The 24,055-nt window shown below is 41.5% G+C and overlaps 1 protein-coding gene across 1 annotated transcript in view; it reads left to right on the top strand.

Moving 5' to 3' along the window:
- lrp6 (low density lipoprotein receptor-related protein 6) overlaps positions 1-24,055 on the top strand; it is a 69,896-nt gene that overhangs the window by 14,635 nt on the left and 31,206 nt on the right. The window contains exons 3-12 of the mRNA XM_034033253.3: positions 2,809-3,006; positions 4,446-4,642; positions 7,485-7,616; positions 9,743-10,139; positions 10,355-10,526; positions 18,809-19,025; positions 19,852-20,141; positions 20,653-20,879; positions 22,208-22,392; positions 22,817-23,143. Coding sequence (XP_033889144.1) covers positions 2,809-3,006; positions 4,446-4,642; positions 7,485-7,616; positions 9,743-10,139; positions 10,355-10,526; positions 18,809-19,025; positions 19,852-20,141; positions 20,653-20,879; positions 22,208-22,392; positions 22,817-23,143 — 2,342 coding nt within the window. The remainder of the gene's footprint in view (positions 1-2,808; positions 3,007-4,445; positions 4,643-7,484; positions 7,617-9,742; positions 10,140-10,354; positions 10,527-18,808; positions 19,026-19,851; positions 20,142-20,652; positions 20,880-22,207; positions 22,393-22,816; positions 23,144-24,055) is intronic.

Raw genomic sequence — 24,055 nt, 5'->3', positions numbered from 1 at the left:
TGCAGCTAAGGGTTAAACTCTGATTATTCTTTAGTAATGTGCGGCCCGCTATACACATTAGGTTAGTTTTCTGGATATGCGGCCCGTGATAAGTTCTGTTGCGCATCTTTGCACTATACTGTTTGTGGGTAGATGTTAGTTTGGTCTATCTTGAGCTCTACTGGAACAGCGGAATGGTTCATACTACCCACTAATGAAACCCCTGCAAACGGAATATAGTGGATGTGGTTGCATGTCCATACGAACCACACTTCAGAATTGTACATATATCAAGTGCTGCTTATGCAGTTGTCATTGAGAGGTGGGAGGCAGGTGTCTGTCGTCCTTCTGTCCGTCCATCATACATGCATATTTACACGTCTGGAGAACCACTTATCCAACTGTCATGAAACGTATTAACATTATTTGGCTTAAGTTATTGAGAATCAGATTCTGGGGATAAAGAGGGGTGTCTGTCTGTCCGTACAGCAGTCCAGCTGTATGTGACTCGTACATTTTTTGCATATTCTTAATTCTTATTTTATATACTATTTTGTACATACTGTTGAAATGTCATGGTCATCAACTTTTGTTCTACTGATCGCTGTAATTAATTTAATTTACAGCCATGGCAGGGCATGTATGTTACCGACATACTGGTTTAGTAATGTACCATACTGCTACGTGAAAAATATGAGTTCACAGAAGGACAAATCCAAAGCCATGCAGTCTTAAACATACCTGCACTTTTGAATTAATGATCTCCAGTTCATATGCTTATACAATGTGGGTAAACTGAACTTGAACAAGGGTCTCCTCATCAATGTTTTGGAGCTGCAGGCAGTTTACCTGGCTTGGCAGAATTTTTTGCAGGAGGTTGGAGGGAGACGTGCTTGTCTGTACAGTCAACACAACAGTGGTGGCTTACATCAACCACCAGGGCGGCTGCAAGCTTTTTCTCTGGGCACATGAGAACCTCCTCTCACTGCCTGGGGTGACAAACCGTGGCGGACCTCCACTCAGCAAGAGTTCCCAGCACCTCAGAGTGGAGGCTTCACCCCGAGGTGGTGAGCCTCATTTGGGAGAGCAGAGATAGATCTCTTTGCCTCCCAGGAATCAACCCACTGTCCCCTCTGGTTCTCCATAATAGGAGATGCCTTGGCACACCGTTGGCCGAGGAAACTGGTATATGCCTTCCCACTGCTCGCCCTGCTCCCGCTGTGTCTGGAGAAAATCAGCCAGGACTCGGCTAAGGTGCTCCTAGTAGCCCCTTAATGGCCAAGGAGACTCAACCCTGATGCAGCTCCTGAGTGGCCAGCTGTGGAGACTGCCCAAGCGCAGCGAACTGCTCAGTCAAGCACGGGGACTATGGCATCCCGACCCACCGAGCCTGCAGCTTTGGGTCTGGCCCAACGGCTGCATTTGAGCCATCTGGGTCTGTCCAATAGGGTTATTGACACCCTACAAAATGCCAGAGCAGCATCCATGCTTTCTCAGTACGGGTACAAGTGGGGCATCTTTCAGACGTGGTGTGTGCCATGTGGGTTTGACCCCACTACCTGTCACATGGCAGTTATACTGCAGTTTTTGCAGGACCTTTTTGACAAGGGGAAATCCCCTTCCATGTTAAAGGTCTATCTGGCACCTATTTCAGCTTGCCGTCAAAATTGACTGTCTCCCCAGGAGCTCACTTCTTGGCGGGGCAATTTTTAAAAGGGGCTCCGTGGCTTCTGCCACCTGTGAAGGACATTGTTCGACGCTGGAGGTTAAATATGGTGTGTAAATCACTCCATGAAGCCTTTGATGCAGGCATTCTCCATTGAAAAAGCCAGCTTAGGCCAGGACAAAGGTTACACTCTGTGCCAATCCTGCCTTTGAAGACGATCTCTGCATTTCATATCAACCAGTTTGTGGAATTGGAGGCTTTCCATCCACCTCGTTTTGAATGTGACAGGGAGCGACAGCTCCATACGCTCTACCCAGTGTGGGCCCTGGCGTACTACGTTGACAGGACGAAAAGTTGGAGGCAGTCAGAGCATTTTTTTTTTTTTTTTTTTTTTGCTAAGGGGCTAAATCCTATAGTCATGCCTCGTCTAAGCAGAGGCTGTGCAAATGGATAGCAGACAGTCAGGACTGCCTATGAGCTTGCCAACTTTCCCCCTCCAGAAAAGCTCACTGCCCATTCCATCTATCTTATTCAGGTTTCCGGTCATTACGAGGTAAATACACATACGGTAATGGTTACATTTCTATTTCAGGGAACCAGGGTTATGATAAAGTTTTCTTGAATTAAGTGTAGGGTGCAAATACTTATGCCTGCTCTTAGTTTATTTTTTCAGTAAAATCAAGTTTAAGTTTCAGTTAATTTGTTCTGCTATTTGCGTTATCAAATACACCACAGTATTTCCAAACCATTCTTTTTCATTAGCACAATCTGAGAGCTAAATTTAGTGAATGGCAGTTTTTGTATTGCAATCAAAAAAGCTGCAGTATATTTTATTTAGTCCCCTAAATGTTTCTTCTTCCCTCAGGAGTATATGCCCCAATTACAGTCCCAAGTATTTCTATGTGTTCTGCTTTCACAGTTCTTAAAATGATCAGTTTGAGAAACTTCAGCAACGCACCCTGCTTTAATACTAAACTCATACTTACTGTTTTCATTATGGCGCCTGCTTCTATGGCTGCAGAAATGTATACCACAGTCTACTGTGAAACCGGTATACTGTGACATCCCTGGCCCCCGCTGTTGAATACCAGTTTTGGAGTTCTGCTATGAGTCTTTTTAAATGACTAGCTTCACAGTTTAATGTGTCTTTTGGTTTCTTTTAGGTACATGTATTGGACTGATTGGGGAGAAGTACCAAAAATTGAAAGAGCTGGCATGGATGGTACGAGCCGATCAATAGTAATTGACAGCAATATTTACTGGCCAAACGGGCTGACGTTGGACTACGCTGAACAGAAACTGTACTGGGCCGATGCCAAGTTTAATTTCATTCACAGGTCGAGCCTTGATGGGAAAGCCAGGTAAGAGCTCAATGTTTTTGTTGTGATGGAACTGAACTGGATTCTTACCCAGGCCCCTGAAGGAGGAAATTAGTCACCTGTGTCAAAATGAAAAAAAAAAAGATATCCACATTTGTACTTTTTCCATTGAACATGTATGAGTTTAACTGTTAAACAGCTGTTCACACAAGATTAAAATGTTAACTGTGTGACATTCTCCAGCTTGCTCTGCATCTCCCTCATGCCTTCCCCCTTTAGAAAACCAAGCTGCTAAATGTCAGAATCAACAGAGGTCTTTTACAGCTTAATGATAATGTTAATGATAAAGATCAGATAGAGACTGTGTTTTGAATGTGTTTCTTTAATTGATATTGTTTTGTTCTTATTTGTGTTACATGTATTTTACATGCTGTTTTGATTTGTGTTAACAGTACAATAAACAGGAACAAGTTTTGCAGTTTGTACTCTCTCAAATTGATAGTATTGTAATAGTATGAGTATTGTGATTCCAGAATTGCAGAGGTGAGGTGACCTAGGAAATGCAGTATATATGTCTGAAAGTAAGGCAGGCGAACTGAGTGCTTTCTTTAACATAGTGGTGACACATTTTCTTAAACAGAAAACACTGGATTCTCCCGAGTCAACTCCCCAGTTTGAATGATTCCCCCCCCCCCCCCCCCCACCAAACTTTTAGCTGAAAGTAACATTCTCGCAGTTAATTTCCGTTTTTAATAACCATACGCAAATAATTCCAGAGGGGAAATGTCGCAGCTCACGTGAATAGAAAAAACTGCCTAGCAGTAATTGCTCTGTGCATGATTTCAGACAGTTTGCTTGCATCATCAATGATGAAGGCTCAGATGATGAAGATGTGGCATTCGGATCAGGTGATACTGACCGAGTCTGATTACACTTTCCTGTTATGCCGCAATCCATATTTTGGATTATTTTGTTTTATTTTTAGACACTGCAAGAGCTTGTAACTCAGGCATTTTTTTGTATTGAAAATTTTAATGCTGTAATTGCTACTTTGGATGCTACGTTAATTTATTTTGTGTTGTGTTTTCACACTGGACACTCCAAATGTAGTTTTTCATGATGTGCTTTTGCAGTGCACGCTGTAGCTTTTAAAGTTTTAATATTTGTTTTGCGAAAATATTTGAAAGGACAAAAGGGGACATACTGCAGCAACTTTGAATTGTGTTTCACCAGTCAATAAATATATGAACTGCACTTGCTGATTCTTCTTAATAATGCCTGAGTCAACGCCCACTTTTGCCTTAACGACAATTTTAGCCCTGGGCGTTGAGTCTGGTACATATTAATTATAAATCTGCACATGTGAAATATACATAACAAATAGCATTGCAGGCATGATATTTATTAAATTATTTAATTAGCTGTTAACACCCTAGTTTGGTGTTGCTAACTGGGTGTGCATTTTTTATTTTTCTCCACAGGGAACCGGTGGTAGAAGGCTCTCTCCCGCATCCCTTTGCATTGACCCTGTATGACGAAACGCTGTACTGGACAGACTGGAACACGCACTCAATCCACTCCTGCAACAAGATCACAGGAGACAAGCGACAAGAAGTTCACACCAATATCTTCTCCCCTATGGATATTCATGTCTTCAGCCAGAAAAGACAGCCCGAATGTAAGACCCCCACCAAAAAAATGCACTTTACACAGTTACACAAATATATGGAAAGGTTATAGTTCACCACAGACATCTGGGTGCTTACTACCGTTCAGACCAGCTATTTGTTGCAGTTCATGCATGGTCCCCCCTCCCTTTTGGGACGTGACTGCAATCAGTCACGGACCCACAGGACGCCACTGTGGTGTCTCGGGAGGTAGCAGCTCTTCTGCAAAAACGGGCTATTCGCCTGATAAACAAGGGTTCTACTCCAGGTACTCCCTAGTGCCCAAGTGGGATAGTGGCCTCAGACCGATCCTTGACCTCAGACAGCTCAACCTGTATCTGAGCTGAAGTAAGGTTGAAAATATTGACAATTCAACAGCTGTTGAGTCAATCAGGCCAGTTGACTGGTTCACCAAGGTGGACCTCAAAGACGCCTATTTCCACATCACCATAAAACCAGCACACAGGAAGTACCTGTGGTTCGCCTTTCAAGGAACAGCGTACAAGTTCTGTGTTTTGTACTTCTCGAAGTATGTGTAAGCCATCTTGGCCCCATTTTAGACTCAAAGACATCGGAGTATTCAATTATCTAGACTAACTTGAGCCTAGTCTCCAGCACAGGCAGAGGCCCACGCGGAACTTTAATGATTGGGCCTTAGGGTGAATCGTGCAGAAAGCTAGCTCATGCCTTCCCTAAGAGTGTGTTTGGACTCCAGGGCCATGCTGGCCAATCTGTCGGACGTCAGAATGCACAAAATAGCCGGCCCATCTACACCTAGGCGTAGCGCTGGGCAGCGTCACCAGGAGAGAGGTTTGTCTCCACAGTGTGGCCCGCAAGCTTTTGCTCTTGGTGCACGAGAGCCTCCTCCTCCTCCTCCTCCTCCTCCTCTCACTGCGGGCATCTGCCCGGGGCGACAAACTGGACGGCAGACCTCCTCTCAAGGGGAGTCCTTAGGTGGTTAGCCTCATCTGGGAGAGGTTCGGGAAAGCAGAGATAGATCTCATCGCCTCCCAGGAATCAACCCACTGTCCCCTCTGGTTCTCCATAATAGGAGATGGGAACCCGCTTGCAATAGATGCCTTGACACACCAGTGGCCGAGGCATCTATTATATGCCTTCCCACCGCTCAACCTGCTTCTGCTGTGTCTAGAGAAAATCAGATCGGACCAAGCCAAGGTGCTCCTAGTAGCCTGATGCAGCTCCTGAGTGACCAGCCGCAGAGACTGCCGATGCGCCGCAACCTGCTCAGTCATGCATGGGGGACCTTATGGCATCCCAGCCCATCGAGCCTGCAGCTCTGGGAATGGCCTCTGAACGGCTGCATTTGAGCCATCTGGGTCTGTCCAATAGGGTTATTGACACCCTACAAAATGCCAGAGCACTGTCCATGCGTTCAAGTGGGGCGTCTTTCAGACGTGGAGTCTGCCTTGTGGGTTCGACCCACGACTTGTCCCATGACAGTAATACTGCAATTTTTGTTTGTACTGCAAAATACTGTTTGACAAGGGGAAATCCCACTCTACATTTAAAGGTCTTTCTGGCAACTATTTCAGCTTGCCATGTCAAGACTGACTCTGTCTCCCCAGGAGTTCACTTCCTGGCGGGGCAAATTTTGAAAGGGGCTCGGCGGCTTCGGCCACCTATGAAAGGACATTGTTCCTCTCTGGAGGCTAAATGAGGTGCTTAATGCAGTCATGCAGCCTCCCTTTCATCCCCTGCATTCAGTTAATCTGAAATTTGTCATTCAAAGCTGCTTTCTTGCTCACTATCACCTCCACAAAGTGGGTGAGTGAGATGCAGGCATTCTTGATAGCGAAAGCCTGCTTAATTTTAAGAGGCCAGGACAAAGGTTACGCTCAGTAAGAATCCTGCCTTTTTGCCAAAGACGATCTCGGCATTCCATCTCAACCAGTCATTGGAATTGGAGGCTTTCCATCCACCTCCTTTCCAGTCTGACAGAGCGGCAGCTCCATACGCTCTGTCCAGTGTGGGCCCTGGCGTTCTATGTTGACAGGACAAGGCAGACTGGAAGTCCCATGGTCAAGCCCTGTCTAAGCAGTGGCTGTCTAAGTGGATAGCAGACATGGTCAAGACTGCCTATGAGCTGGCCAACTTGCCCCCCTCCAGAAAGCTCACTGCCCATTCCACCAGGGGCATGGCAACTTTGTGGGTTTTATTCCAGGTTGCATCTCACGGAGAAATTTGCAATGCATTGTTATGGACTATGGCCCATACCTTTTTACTACCTTTTACTAGGTTCAACAGAATGTTGTGGTTCTTCAAAACCCTGGTTTTGGAACTAGAGTGTTAAGGGCGGCTTCTCAGTCAACCCTTAGCTACTTCTGACTGGGGTCTCGAATGGTAACCCACAGGGCAGCCTTCAGTTTAGCCTTGTAACATTCCAGTCGTCTGCGATCTTGCCCTTGTGACACATTTTAGCGTCAGAATCTAGGGATAAAGGGAGAGGCTATTTTTTTTACATACTTCTGTCACATTTACTTCTTAAAATGATACATTATCCAGTTGTGATAACTTAGTTACGACATTCTTGACAGTGCTGACAACATCAGTACAAGTTGAGCCACAGAGTGGGTATAGCACCAGCAGTATCAATGTAATCTTTCTTACAATCCTGACGCCTGCCCTTGACTGAAGGGACCACCACCATTAAGGGGCGAGGGAGTAGTTCATTGGGAATAACACATTCTGAGGTAAACTTCTATATAGAAAATAAAAATTTATTTGGACTTGCAAAATGTGGTGAGGAAACTCTTGACTGAACCTGGCTATAAGCACAAATCACATCATGATTAGTAGAGTCCACCATTAATTACATGTTTTGTTTTTAAGCAGCTCTGAGTCCCTGTGGAAGTAATAATGGTGGCTGCTCCCACTTGTGTCTGATGTCGCCGATGAAGCCTTTTTATCAGTGTGCCTGTCCAACCGGGGTGCGGCTGCTGGAGGACGGAAAGACCTGCAAAGACGGTAATCTGAACTGAATTGCAAGGAACATTAGGTTATATCTCATGGGTTCAGGCCACTAAGCAGCACAACATTTATAACAGGTGGACAGCTTAACAATTATATGCCAAGACAGATCAGTAGTTACATTATTCCATATAGCTTTTTAAATACTCAATTCAAAAATATGTATTTTATTTATGTAATGGAGTTGCAAAGTGTACCCAGCTAAAGCTTAGAAGTGCTGAATTCTTTAGAATTTGTAAAAAGAAAGTCTGAGCACCTTTTTATTATTCTTTGGAATTTGAAGGAGATGTGTTTTTAGGTTAGCCCTCCTTTTAAGAGTATATATTTAAATGACAAATAAACGTTTTTTATTCGTATGGTTATTGTATAACCATCAACATATAAAATGAAATCGGTATTAACTTTTACCAGTGTGAAAAGTGGCTTATTTCACAGTTTAAAAATAGGTATTTCAAGATATTTCCCAATTAAACATAATAAATATTTATTAAAACAGAAGCAGGCCACTAAGCAGCACAAAATACCCTAACAAAGCAGCGTTGTCACATTCAAAAGTCACCATTTTCTCTAGTTCTCATCAGGGGTCCTAGTTTTCTTGCAATAAAAAAAAAAAATAGCCTTATTCCGCAATTAAAATAAAAGGCTAAAATGTAGCTCCAAATCATTTACCAGAAGCAAACTAAACCGGCTGCCAGGTTTCTAAATGCAGTGCAACAGGTCAATGTTACAGAAATGTTACATGAAATCTGTGATAACCATGAAAAAAATACAACCTTACCAATAACTAGTGCATGCTGAAAATGCAACAAAGTTATCAAAACTTTCAACGGCAGTGTGTGGGGATTGTATGAGCTTTTACCAGAAATCTTTTCTCTCCCTATGTAGATGTGGAACAGATAGAATTGTTATGTTTTTCAACAAACTAAAGCTCCTTTAACTTCGGAACCTATATTTGTGTTACATTTTGAAGCTGTTCATTTAATTCTCATATCTTGACAACTCCTGGAGTAGAGAAGTTGCATGTGTACATTTAACATGCGGTTAGAATCTCTCATGCCAGCAGCAAAATGCTTATGGGATGTTAAATACATTTCCAGGGTCTGAATAGAAACTAACCTATCAGTCATGCATGGCAGTATAAAGCGAGCCCAACGGCTCTCTTCAGATCACTATTTTATGAGGTTGGAACAAAAATGTCTTTGCAAGAGAGAGATTTACATTAAAGCATTTTTAAATTAGTTGAGTCTCTTCATCCAAGTTTAAAAGGGGAGCCAGAATGTCTGCCCCAACCTAAAATTAGCTTTACAAATCACAAACTTTAATTCAATCAGGGCTCTAACACCAGTATGTGTTTTTGAGTAGTTGTGCCATTTAAATACCAAGATGTGAGTGCAGTGCCTCAAAAGTTTCCTTGTTTAATCCCATTCGGCCCGCTTCCTTACTACATATTTTGGTATCTCTGAAAATATATATAATTGTCCCCTCTTCAAATATATTAAAATTGTTTTAATGAGAAACTGTCTCACGAGAGTAGTGCTACCCCAAAATGTTATCTGTTTTCTAAGAACGTTCAGTGCCTGGGGGGGGGGGGGGGGCATTTTATTGCGGTGTATACTGATGTTGGTATCCATGAAAAAGTCTTCATCCACTCTTCAAAAATAGGTAGAATATTTTAATAATCAAGATATTCTACAAGGCGGATGGCACCTCAGTATGTACTAGTAATACAGAATGACTTGCTGGGAAATTGAGTTTGCACCATCAGGATTTCAAATAAGAAGTTCTTGTGATGACTAGAGGACAGTACCCAGGATCTGAGTAGCTTTTTATTTTTTTGATTTGAATAGAAAGCGTTTCAGAATTTATTTTTTATATTGGTCAAAATGGCTGTAAATGGGGTATAAGCGGAAATATTTTGCCTGCCCGACTTACTTTCATATTTTATTATTTGAGGAGGTCCCAGTTGAGACAGTAAGCATGTACTATCCAAGTTGTTCTACTCTGTATTTTGCAGGTGTATTTGGGGTAGTTGAAAGACTAGTTTTAAATAATCATGGAAATTAACTGTTACCTATTCACATTGGTGTCAGTAACAAGTTATATTTTTGTTTTCCCATCTCAAGGAGCCACAGAGCTGTTGCTTCTTGCTCGCCGCACAGACTTGAGACGGATATCCCTCGACACCCCAGATTTCACTGACATTGTTCTAAAACTGGACGACATACGCCATGCCATAGCCATTGACTACGACCCTGTGGATGGGCACATATACTGGACTGACGACGAGGTGCGAGCCATTCGCAGGTCCTATCTGGATGGTTCTGAGAGTCAGTTTGTGGTCACGTCTCAAGTGAGCCACCCAGACGGCATCGCTGTAGATTGGATTGCCAGGAACCTTTATTGGACCGATACTGGAACAGACCGCATCGAAGTGACGAGACTTAACGGGACCATGCGCAAGATCCTCATTTCAGAGGACCTTGACGAGCCAAGAGCAATAGTACTGGATCCTATGTCTGGGTAAGATTTGGTTGATTTGTGTTTCAATGCAAAATCTACTAAATAGTTTCCTAAATATGGTTGAACTGACAAGTAATAGCAAGTTGTGTATGGAGTTATGAGCTTGGCATAGATGGTTTATGGGCTACATTCATGTATAATCCAATTTGTGGGGATTTTATGGAAATTATCTTTTTTTTTCACCCCCGCACCCCCCCCCCCTCCCAATAATGCAGGTATATGTATTGGACAGACTGGGGAGAGATTCCTAAGATCGAGCGTGCTGCATTAGATGGCACCGACAGACTAATTCTGGTTAACACTTCACTAGGCTGGCCGAATGGACTGGCGCTGGACTACGTTGAGAATAAGATCTATTGGGGAGATGCCAAGACTGACAAAATCGAGGTTGGTGATGGATTTCTCTGCAAAACAAAAAGGCTGTCTCCATTGATTTCAATGGTTTTGGGGGAGAGAATCTTAAATGTCTTGCAAATTTGTCCTTTGCTGTTTGCTTAATAATATGGCTTACTCAAAGACCAACGGTCAAGAAAGGAGTACATTTCTAGGAATATGCTGTTAAGGCAATTCAGAAGGCCTTATGTTTTTAGTTAATGTAGTTTTAATTGTGTACCAAATACAGATATTGGGGAACTGTGTATTTTTAAAACGGTATGTTCCTTCCTTTTAAGTAGAATGATCCTCTGGTATTAGCTGTCACTATCCCACACACTGTATTTTGTTGCCCCTTTCTTTGCATGTTCATTAAGCGGTATGTCAGCAGCTCCGACTGTGCTGATTGTTCGTCCCTGAGGAGATAATAAAGTATCAGCGGGGGTTAATGGAGAGCAGTGGGAGTGTTCAGCGGGACTCCTTTGTTCCCAGTTTATCTGGCAGCCTGCAGTAGACAGCCGCACACTGCTAGCCTGGCAGCTTGCTTTGTTAGACGGCTCAGGCAGCACTTGGCATGTGTATATATATATATATATATATATATATATATATATATATATATATATATATATATATATATATATATACACACACACAGTACTGTGCAAAAGTTTTAGGCAGGTGTGAAAAAAATGCTGTAAAGTAAGAATGCTTTCAAAAATAGACATGTTAATAGATTATATTTATCAATTAACTAAATGCAAAGTGAGTGAACAGAAGAGAAATCTAAATCAAATCCATATTTGGTGTGACCACCCTTTGCCTTCAAAACAGCATCAATTCTTCTAGGTACACTTGCACAAAGTCAGGGATTTTGTAGGTATATAGTCAGGTGTATGATTAAACAATTATACCAAACAGGTGCTAATGATCATCAATTCAATATGTAGGTTGAAACACAATCATTAACTGAAACAGAAACAGCTGTGTAGGAGGAATAAAACTGGGTGAGGAACAGCCAAACTCAGCTAACAAGGTGAGGTTGCTGAAGACAGTTTACTGTCAAAAGTCATACACCATGGCAAGACTGAGCACAGCAACAAGACACAAGGTAGTTATACTGCATCAGCAAGGTCTCTCCCAGTCAGAAATTTCAAGGCAGACAGGGGTTTCCAGATGTGCTGTCCAAGCACTTTTGAAGAAGCACAAAGAAACGGGCAACGTTGAGGACCGTAGACGCAGTGGTCGGCCAAGGAAACTTACTGCAGCAGATGAAAGACACATCATGCTTACTTCCCTTCGCAATCGGAAGATGTCCAGCAGTGCCATCAGCTCAGAATTGGCAGGAAACAGTGGGACCCTGGTACACCCATCTACTGTCCGGAGAAGTCTGGTCAGAAGTGGCCTTCATGGAAGACTTGCGGCCAAAAAGCCATACCTCTGATGTGGAAACAAGGCCAAGCGACTCAACTATGCACGAAAACACAGGAACTGGGATGCAGAAAAATGGCAGCAGGTGCTCTGGACTGATGAGTCAAAATTTGAAATATTTGGCTGTAGCAGAAGGCAGTTTGTTCGCCGAAGGGCTGGAGAGCGGTACACAAATGAGTGTCTGCAGGCAACAGTGAAGCATGGTGAAGGTTCCTTGCAAGTTTGGGGCTGCATTTCTGCAAATGGAGTTGGGGATTTGGTCAGAATTAATAGTCTCCTCAATGCTGAGAAGTACAGGCAGATACTTATCCATCATGCAGTACCATCAGGGAGGCATCTGATTGGCCCCAAATTTATTCTGCAGCATGACAACGACCCCAAACATACATCAAAAGTCATTAAGAACTATCTTCAGCGTAAAGAAGAACAAGGAGTCCTGGAAGTGATGGTATGGCCCCCACAGAGCCCTGATCTCAACATCATCGAGTCTGTCTGGGATTACATGAAGAGAGAGAAGCAACTGAGGCTGCCTAAATCCACAGAAGAACTGTGGTTAGTTCTCCAAGATGTTTGGGCCAACCTACCTGCCGAGTTCCTTCAAAAATTGTGTGCAAGTGTACCTAGAAGAATTGATGCTGTTTTGAAGGCAAAGGGTGTTCACACCAAATATTGATTTGATGTAGATTTTTCTTCTGTTCACTCACTTTGCATTTTGTTAATTGATAAATATAAACTATTTTTGAAAGCATTCTTACTTTACAGCATTTTTTCACACCCGCCTAAAACTTTTGCACAGTACTGTGTATATGTATATATGTAATATATATACACATACACAGTGCCGTGATAAAGTATTTGCCTGTCTGATTTTATGCATTTTTGCACATTTTTCACATTGTATTTGGTCAGATTTTTGTGTGGGTTGTAGTAGTCGTGGTAGTCGTAGTATTATATAGAGTCTGAGAGAGAAAATGACCCCAAAGTTTGGTGCGTCTTCCATTTGTTTGGTGTGCAAGGTAATCAAACCTGCAATCTTCAGGTGTGAAAAAGTTATTGCCCCCCCCCCCAGTTAACTTAACCCAATTAAAGGGATAATTAGAGTCAGCTGTTTGAGTACATTGGTTAACAACCAGGCCTGATTTGGACCAGCCCTGCCCAATATAAATCTAACTAACTTTGGCCCTTACCATCAGAGTGAAGTTGTCAGCACACAGGTTCTAGAGGCACATCATGCCACGAACAAAAGAAATTCCTGAAGACCTCTGGAAAAAAAGTTGCTGATGCCTATCAGTCTGGAAAGGGTTACAGAGCCATTTCTAAGGCTCTGGGGCACCACCGAACCACAGTTAGAGCCATATTGTCCAAATGGAGAAAGTTTGGGACAGTAGTGAATCTTCCCAGTAGTGGCCGTCCTGCCAAAATCTCTCCAAGAGCAAGGCGTAAAATCGTCCAGGAAGTCACAAAGAACTCTAGAACAACATCCAGGGATCTGAAGGCCTCTCTCGACTCAGCTAAGGTCAGTGTTCATGACTCCACCATCAGAAAGACACTGGGCAAAAATAGGATTCATGGCAGAGTAGCAAGGCGGAAACCATTGCTCACTAAGAAGAACATGAATGCTCGTCTCAAGTTTGCCAAAAAGCACCTGGATGATCCTCAAGAGTTCTGGAACAATGTTCTATGGACAAATGAGTCAAAAGTGGAACGTTTTGGCCAACATGGGTCCCGTTATGTCGGTTGCTTTCCACAGTAAGAACCTCATACCAACGGTCAAGCATGGTGGTGGTAGTAGTGTCTTGGTTTGGGGATGCTTTGCTGCATCAGGACCTGGACGCCTTGCCATCATTGAAGGAACCATGAATTCTGCTCTGTATCAGAGAATTCTACAGGAGAATGTCAGGCCATCCGTCCGTGAGCTGAAGCTGAAGCGCAGCTGGGTCATGCAGCAAGACAATGATCTGAAACACACAAGCAAGTCTACATCAGAATGGTTGAAGAACAAGAAATTTAAATTTTTGGAATGGCCTAGTCAAAGTCCAGACCTAAACCCCATTGAGATGTTGTGGCAGGACCTGAAACGAGCAGTTCATGCACGAAAACCCACAAATGTCACTGAGTTGAAGCAGTTCGTCATGGAGGAGTGGGCCAAAATTCCTCCACGGCGCTGTGAGAGACTAATCAATAACTACAGGAAGCGTTTGGTTGCAGTTATTGCTGCTAAAGGTGGCGTAACCAGTTATTGAGTCTAAGGGGGCGATTACTTTTTCACACGGGGGCACTGGGTATTACATAACTTTCTTTAATAAATAAATGAAATATGTATCACATTTTTGTGTTATTTGTTCATTCAGGGTCCCTTTTTTTTCTAATATTAGGTTTTGGTTGAAGATCTGATAACATTCAGTGTCAAAAATATGCAAAAATGCAGAAAATCAGACTCATATATATATATGAGATAGTGGCTGAATATATGATAGTGAATGATCGTTCGTGGTATATGTTTTTTATTCACCGCAGGAAACCACGAGCCCCAACAGAGGCAAATGGTTTATGTAAGGACATACTCTGAAGGGAAATTAAAAAACGTATACGATCATTCAGCATTCTGTTTATACCACAAGTATATATTTAAAATAAATAACAATAAAATGTGTACATGTTGTATATTAAATCAATTAATTCAGGGATTGTTATACCTTGCGGACCTTTTCTTTCATTTTCAACAGACTGTGCTCAGACACTGATTAATTTCGGACCCTGTTTATGGCCTCTTCGCAACCATCTTTAGATAGAACCTTGAGCTCAGTCTGTCAATCTACATCCTCCCTGTTTCCTACCTTTACTGGTTTTAATGAAGGGGCTACAGTCTGCTCAGATAAGTCAGACACAGGCAGATCGGTATCTGGCATTTCTTGACTAAACTTGTTCTAAAGGAAATCGGAGTCCAAATCAAAACAACAACAGAAATCTGAAATGACTTCAGACATTTTATGGCATAGGTGTAGTAAGCTGGGGAAGGCTTTTCAGTGACAGACCAGCTGAGAGAATTTGAATACTAAGTTTGATTTAAATCAGTATTTAATTCCAACACACACACACACACACACCTACCTTAAAGGGGAACTGTAATGCAAATGAACATATAACCATTTCAATAGAAAACATGTTAACTAAAGCTTTTGTTGCATTTTAAGCCTCTCCTTGAACAGTATCATATAAAAACCATTAAAACAAATGAACATTGAATGTATTGGAGCTCTCTTCTGTGTGTCGTCCAGTCGTTGACTCGCTCTCTAGTCACACACAGTATTCTATTGAGTGTATGTCCCATTACTATATTATGTAGCCACTGTTTTGTTATGGACGCCCTTTGTTGGTTTAAAGGCTTTACATTTTAAAGTAAAATATTCCTGCCCATTTCCATCATGATACAACACAAATGTCTGCCTTAAAATCACGCAGACCCTTCCTCACAAGACCTGCAACAGTATCAGATGATGGTTCCTTTTTTGCTACCGTTTCACAGTGGTGAGAAAAGACTATTTGCATGATGAAATACCCGGTTACTTATCAAACTGACTTTGCAGTTAATGGCTGAACAACGTGAAGAACTACTGGGCCCTTGTTAAACAATTTAAAAAATGTAGGGCACAGCAGAAGAGATGATACCATTATACCTGGACGAATGTATGTGAAGAGAAAGGTACGGCAGGAATTGTCGAGATGCATTTATAAATACTCTGCATCAGATCACACAGCTGCACAGGGGGTGGGCAGACAGACCAGAGGAGAACGAACAGACTGGGAGCAGCAGCAACAAAACATCCATTTAACCACCAAAGACTCTTCAGAATGGGATAGGGAAACGCTGTAGTTCACGGAGAAGGAGCACATAGCGATCAGAATGTCTGTCAAGTTTTGAATTGATTTGTATACATTTTGCCACATCAGTATGGATCGGGTGCAAGCTGCTGCATGGCTGTAATGAATTGTATTGGGTTCCCTAACCCAATAAACAAGCAGCAGTAAATAATAATAATAATAATAATAATAATAATAATAATAATTTAGAAAAAAACAACCTGCAAAATTTAAATATCGTAATCGTGTTTACTTAAATAGATACTGCTTATCGTATAGTAGGATATTGCTGCACTTCTAGTATGTGTGAATAGCCCATTACACGGACAGTACAGTAGCTAATGCAATTGAATCTGATTAGCCAATTCACATGGGGAGGGGGGATGCGATGCATGCTTGGTGTGGCACTTGATATAGAGAACTTTGTGATTTAGTGGGGAAGGGGGTGGGGTAATAAATGAGAAACAATCTATGATAGCTTTTCTTATCTCCCTTTTCATGCTGGACTATAAGTATTATTTTGCATATCGAATAAACATACATACGAAAGCAAGTACTGTGAATGCAGATTTATTTTTTGGGGAAAAAACTGCATACACAGAAGAATACTTTTGACTTTTTACACAATAAACAGCACAGTGCTTGACAACTGCATTACTGTAGCCATAGTGTCTGTTTTCTTTGCAACGTGGCGTTTTAAAATACATTTTATAAACAATACATGTGTTTCTATAAAGCGTTTCTTTTTCTGTGTTTATCTGTACTAAACAGGGTGAATCTCAGACTTTGTTTTGTACACATTCATTTAATGTATGCCATGTACCTGTAACCTTTATAGTTAGAGTTATAGGCGCAAATCTAACAACAGTAAAAAAAACAGGTGGAAATAGCTTGGACCCTAAAGGGTTTCAACACACAACAATAGTACTTCCTGACTTCTTAACTCGGAGGAGGAGTCACTTCAAAAACAACCTGGCCTGAGTGCTGAGGTTCCACTGTGAAACGTCTGCAATTATCTTTTTAGCACAGAAAATTATTGCCATTGTTTTTAGGAAAAAACAACTATCCTTAAGCGAGATGTCTTTGGTAAATCATATTTTTAAAATCTTCATTTTTCCCATTTAGCAGAACTAATTTAACTTTACTAAGTCGATATAATCAGTAAAATTTGTTGATTCATAAAGACATATTTATAAAATATAGTGATACAAGATACAGCTGTACCGTTGGTCTTAATTTTTGAACACCATTTGTTTGCGCATCTTTTGGCAAACAGAGTTAATTAATAATAATTAATAACACCTGTCTTTCATTGCGTGTGATGTCAGCACGGCTCGGCTCTGCAGTGGAAAAACAACCCAGGCTCCTCTTAACCACACAGTGAGGGCTCGGTACAGACCCGATGCGGCTCGGTTGTACAATGGAAAATTTTACACAATACACAGACTTTGAGGCTCAGCCACGTTGTGGTATATGAGGGTTATGACCTGTTAAAGAGCTCTAACCTTGTGACTTACAGAAGTCCTACATGAAAATGGTATAATATAGTATTTTGAAACAAACTCACATACTAGGTGGGTAATAAAACATATTTTGTTGTACTGGAATAATAGTGGGTTTATATAACCCAAAATTATGCATACTGCATAAACACACCATTATGTTTTGTTCATTGTGTGCTGGCAGGTGTGTGTGTCGCATTGCTAAGGTATTTCAGGGATGAGCATGGTTTCTCTGAGCTTGCTGAGGTGGTGCTTGTGGTAAAGCCACATCTGGTTCCTATTGTAAATTGTATTCTTACTGTGGTTTTCAATGATTAGAATAGTCCCAAATGTGAAACCCACACCACACTGGTTTCAGCACACAAATCATTGGAGACACTGACTGAAATAATTTAGTAGGGGATGGAAACCCCCCCACCAACCCACCCAAAATTATTTTGGTAGTACAGAAAGCTAATAGATTGTGGTTTAGCACGTAAGTGGTTACATTAAGTGGCAAAGGCCCCTCTGCAGTGCTTTGAAAAGATCATATTTCACCATCCACTGTAGAATACTGTTCTCTAGATTCTGAAGTCCATAATTCCAGCAGTGTTATTCTATGGGGTAATGCTTAAGTATAAAGGTTATATTCTAGTTTAAAAAAAAAAAAAAACATCTGGCGATTTTTTTTTTTTTTTTTTAAATTGAGATTTTTTTTTGTTATGCTATTTAAGGAAACAAACCTGTTACTCAATTGCCATTTAACAGGAAAAAAAAAATCAAAAGTCAGATAGCAGTTCATTGGTTTACTTTGTCCGATATGTTTTATTCTGTGCCGTCCAGGTGTATTTGCTTGTAGAATGAAGCCTGGACCCTACTAACTGCAAAACTGGCCAAAAGTTGTTATAAGCAGACCCTTTCTCCATTCTAAGGCTGTCACCACAGCTGCTTTGTGTGCAGAATCTACCTTGTGATGGCCTATGTTTTGGACCACTTGCAGAGGGTGGGCAAAACCGTAGGGAGTTAATGCATACCCCATAAGTTGGCCACTTACTGGGTGTAGTGCCCACTGCTTTAAAACAAAGTTTAAAAGTTTAGAAAGAAGTGTGCTGTGCCCTGTTTGGAAACATTGTATTTGATGCCATTTAAAGGTATTGATTTGGTGCAAAGTGTTTTTGTTGAGTAGATTGATAGTTTTCATCCATATCTTCTGAGATCACTTTTGTAGTCATGTGACCACAAGTATTGTATTAGCTTTGCATTTTATGCACATTTTATTTGATTCTCAGGGTTAGCTTTGAACATTTTTTTGTTGGACGATACCCATATGTTGGACCACAATCATGTGACTAAGCAGCTGTTGTCAACACCTGGTATCTGTGCACCTATAGAATGCACACTTCATCATGAAAGGTTCTATAAACGGACAGTGCTTAACAAGGACAGATTTGACCATGGCAGCAATGGAAATGTGTGTTTTGAAATTTGTTTCTCTGATTTTACTTCTCTCTCTGTCTCTCAAAGGTTATGAACACAGATGGATCTGGTCGGAAAGTTCTGGTGGACGATAAACTGCCGCACATTTTTGGGTTCACATTACTGGGGGATTATATCTACTGGACGGACTGGCAGCGGCGTAGCATTGAGCGAGTGCACAAGCGCTCTGCTGAGCGTGAGATCATCATCGACCAGCTGCCTGACCTCATGGGTCTGAAGGCCACTAATGTTCATAAGATTATAGGTTAGTAGCTGGGTTCATCTCATGACTAGAAGGACCAACTAGCTCTGTATTAGTATCGTTTTACCCAGTGTATATGTTCATCCTAATAAAGGGATGCCACCTTTTCCACAGACCAAACCCAGACATATTTCTCAGTCAGACTAGGTCTATCAATTGCAGTATACTGCAATACAGTTTAACACAATGCCACCAGATTTCGGTACAAATCAATAATCATGCAGTATACACAGTATTGTGCTCTTGATATTTCTAGCAATCGAACTTGCAAGTCAGAAAAATAGTAGCTACATCATGGTATGTTGGAGGCTAATCTTACCCGAGACAAGTAGCTGTGGTGATGAGTAACGGCGTGGTAAATCAATGCAATTTCTGAAGTGACGATGCTGTCTTATCTGTGTCCCCCGTTTTTCACTTGGCACTTCACAAAGAAAAATGCATCTACAAATTGTCATTGCAGCCACTTGGAGAACAACAAAGGCGGCCTTGTAAAAATGAGTTACAATATTTATTGTTCTTATATGGCCCTTAAATTAAGATACCAGGAATTGGAAAGGATTACTAACTGCAGTGCACTTTAACGCTAGGCATTTGCTAACTCTGTTTTAAAACTTAGCTATGGTTCACAAACATAGAACAGTATTGCCATGTGTGAAAACTTTCTCATTAAAGACGAAACGAAAATACTTTAAATTTCAAACTGGTTAATAGACTAACAAGCACTAGCAAAATCAGCTCAGTTTTATACGGTGCAGAACTAATTTATTTTAACATTGTTTAGGGACTTTGGCTATTACTAAGTTTTTGTTTTTTTTAATTTTATTTTTAGGTACAAACCCCTGCGCAGACAACAATGGGGGCTGCAGTCACCTCTGCCTGTACAAGCCCCAGGGTGTGCAGTGCGCCTGCCCCATTGGCCTGGAGCTGATCAGCGACATGACCACTTGCATTGTCCCTGAAGCCTTCCTCCTCTTCTCCCGCCGGGCTGACATCCGGCGCATTTCCCTGGAAACCAACAACAACAACGTGGCTATTCCCCTGACTGGCGTGAAGGAGGCTTCTGCCCTGGACTTCGACGTGACTGACAACCGCATCTACTGGACAGACATTACCCTGAAGGTAGGAGAGGCTGTGCTCGCCTCGCTGCAAGGTCTTTGTAGCCACAGTTACAGCGCTGCCGTGGTTTATAGGCTCCCGTGGCAGGATGAGGCCGACATTTTAAAAGTATTCTGAGCAAAAACGTTTTACAAACTAGAAGGTTTTTTAAATTATCTGCAAAATAAAGTACCTGACTAATTTTCATGCCCTTGGGAAGCTTTAATTGTGCTTGTTGTATAACATGTAACAACAATGCCTTTATAGACAAAGTTCTCATTCTGTTTGTACTTTGATCTCGAAGTACAAGTTAATGCTGATGCCAGCTACAGTAGCCCCTGCTTTTCTCCTTGTATCTTACCTAGTAAACTAAGGGTGTTCTTTAGAATACCAGAATGGTTTGCAGTACAGCTCCATATTGCAGCTGCAGGTAGCTGTCAGTGACCACCACTAACAAAGCATGCTGCACATAAGTGATTTAGGAGAAAACAATGGAAATTTGCTCTTGTGCGAAAATGTGTTTTCCTATTTGCAGACCATAAGCCGGGCATTCATGAATGGCAGTGCCCTTGAACATGTTGTTGAGTTTGGGCTGGATTACCCAGAAGGCATGGCGGTAGACTGGTTGGGCAAGAACCTGTACTGGGCAGACACTGGCACCAACCGGATAGAGGTAGCCAAGTTGGATGGGCAGCACCGGCAAGTTCTGGTATGGAAAGATCTGGACAGTCCAAGAGCACTGGCTTTGGACCCTGCTGAAGGGTAAGTCTCACTGGTCTACAGGTATCACAGAGTTATGACATTTAGGCTTGTGGACCATTTCAAAGTGCTGTCAGGGAAAGTAGCACCATAAGGTGAAACGTGGCAGGTAGCAACACCAGACCATGTGCACCTTCTCTCATTTGCATATTTTATAGGTGCTCAAATTTACAGAAGTGTGCACTTTGGGGTGACATTACCCACCATGGAGGGCAGCAGTGTGTAGTAGTGGTTAGGGCTTTGGACTTTTGACCAAAGGGTCGTGGGTTCAATCCCCGGTGGGGGACACTGCTGCTGTACCCTTGAGCAAGGTACTTTACCTAGATTGCTGTAGTAAAAACCCAACTGTATAAATGGGTACTTATATGTAAAAATAATGTGATATCTTGTAACAATTGTAAGTCGCCCTGGATAAGGGCGTCTGCTAAGAAATAAATAATAATGGAGTGCAGCAAATCCAGAGGAATTTCAAATAATGAATGGTAAATCAACAAAACCTGCCATGTTTCTCTGGCACATTATCTGTCTTGAAACATCCTGTGGGATTGTTGTTGTGTCATCAATAGTAAAATGGTTAGTAAATGGTGAAAAGGTTTGAATGGAAAGTACTAGTCTGGATTAAGAACACTCCTGGATTACTCGTCAGGAAGACTGATTTAATTCCTTTAGATAAAACTTGAAATTTAGTAATAAAAATGTGCTGCATCAAATTACGTATGTAGCCGGGGAGTTGTAGAGTGTGTAGCGCACACTGCAGTGTTGGTTCAGTTGAAAATACTGGGGGACTGATTTGAGGAAACACTATAAATAATTACTAATTTAAATTATTTCAAAGAAACAATCCTAAATGTATTTGCAATGAAGAAGGGACATTTTTGTTTTGTATTGTATGTGTCTTATTAAAATAAATACAGGTCTTATTCACTTGGTTAGGACGTTTTCCAGCACAAGTTATTGAATATGGGAATCTGTATTGCAGTACATGAAAGTTGTATCACAAAATGTGTCAACCAGAAGTAACATGTCAAAATTCTTTATTCATGTCAAAAGACTTTTAATTACATTTGCTTTATTTGTCACGTTCAGGGTTGCCAGTTGCACTTTATATGGTCGAACGTGCCCAAGTATCTGCTTGTATGGCTGCACATGGAAGACATTCAACTAGGTGGTTGGCTACTGTAGGTTATTTGCTGTGGTTTCTTGAATCAAAGAATTAATTGAACCTCAAATGGTAATGCAATTTTTTTAGGCTCAAATGGGTACATGGAACAAATGGAGTGAATCAGTTTATCAGACTTTATGTGATTTATTTGTTTCCTTTTCTTTTGTAGGTTTATGTACTGGACAGAGTGGGGTGGAAAGCCAAAAATTGACCGCGCTGCCATGGACGGGACGGGGCGCATCACTATTGTGCCCAACGTGGGCCGCGCAAACGGCCTCACCATTGACTATGCTGAACGAAGACTTTACTGGACAGACCTCGATACCACGTTGATCGAATCCTCCAATATGCTAGGTATGATTTTTCTTTATTTTTTTGCATATGGTTCCTTATTCCAGAACAAAAGTCTGGGGGTTGGGCATTGATATTGTTGGAAGTAGTTACTGGTCAAAATATGATTTACTGGCACATTTGGAAAAACAATCTAAGAACCTGCCACGTGTAATGAATTTACCGTTAAAGATTTTAATTCATACAGATGTTTATCTAATTTTGCGCATGTGCAGATTTACTGTATAGAAGTGTGCTGCAGAAATTAAACTATTACAATAATCCTATGAATACACCAAAGTTTGAAATAAGTAGCAGTTTAACCTTGAAATAGCTGTGACCTCTTTATAATCTTTGATTGGTAGTACTGTACCTAAAAGATATTTTTGAACATGGGTTTATTTTTATGTTTTTTTTTTTTTTTTTTTCTCTAAATAAACCAAACCAGGTCTGGAGCGTGAAGTCATTGCAGATGACTTGCCCCACCCATTTGGCCTGACTCAGTACCAGGATTACATTTACTGGACAGACTGGAGCCGGCGCAGCATCGAGAGAGCCAACAAGACCAGTGGCCAAAACCGCACCATCATTCAGGGCCATTTGGATTATGTTATGGACATCCTGGTCTTTCACTCCTCAAGACAAGGGGGCTGGAACGCATGTGCTTCCACCAACGGGCACTGTTCCCATCTCTGCCTGGCCGTGCCCATCAGTGGTTATATCTGTGGATGTCCTGCCCACTACTCCCTCAACTCTGACAACAAGACCTGCAGTGGTGAGTGCTCCTTTTTCTATTTATTATTAAAGATGTTTTAAATCTGCAGTGTTCTACAGACTAGGCTAGTGCACATCAAAGGTAGTCTTAGCTGTAGGAACACATGCATGCCCAGACTTGCTCTGAAGTCAGATAGGCAGGCTTATGCTACAGATTGCTGCAGTGGGGGAACAAAACACAGCATAGGGCACTGTACACTTTTAACTTGGTAACCTGACTTGAATCTCTGCCTGGGATTTTGTGTTACTATTATGATGGTAAAGGAAATAGGTTTTATACAAGAACATAAGAAAGGTTTGAGAACGAGAAAAGGCCAAGGCTTGAATGGCCTTTTTTTCCCCATCTCAAACTAAAAGTTTACGGATGCTGGAAATGGTGTAAATGCCCACCTTGATCTTGGTGAATTGTAGTTAATGTTCAGTGGTGTTCAATAATTCCTTGGTGTTATTCCATCATCAAAGATAGGTCTTATTTTTAATTTGCCAACTGGAGTTCTAGCTGTAAAGCTGGAGTTTTTAGCTCCCTCCCTAGATTTAGAAGTATGTTTCTGCTACAAATTGCTGTAGTAGGTGGTTATAAGATGCAACTCTTTAGGGGAGTTTGTTTTTATGGTGGTAATGGAATTAAAACTTCAAGAATTTTCAAGAATGCTAGCATGCAAATGCTAGCACTCCTTCTAGGAGTGGGCCGGTATAAAATTTCCATGGTATAACCGTCAAATCACAGTATAGATCAAGCAAGTTATAAAATTATGGCCTACTAGAAAGTATGGCCTACTAGAAAATGGACAAATACTACTATTAATTACATGCATTACTGTAATTCACAAACAATCACACTTTATGCATTCAACTTTGGCTATTTTATTTGTCTGTGACCAGAAGTTGAAAAAAAGCATAGCAATTAACATTT

This window comes from Acipenser ruthenus, chromosome 14 (assembly GCF_902713425.1).
Source record: "Acipenser ruthenus chromosome 14, fAciRut3.2 maternal haplotype, whole genome shotgun sequence".
NCBI lineage: Eukaryota > Metazoa > Chordata > Actinopteri > Acipenseriformes > Acipenseridae > Acipenser > Acipenser ruthenus.
This window is presented reverse-complemented; position numbering and strand designations above follow the sequence as displayed.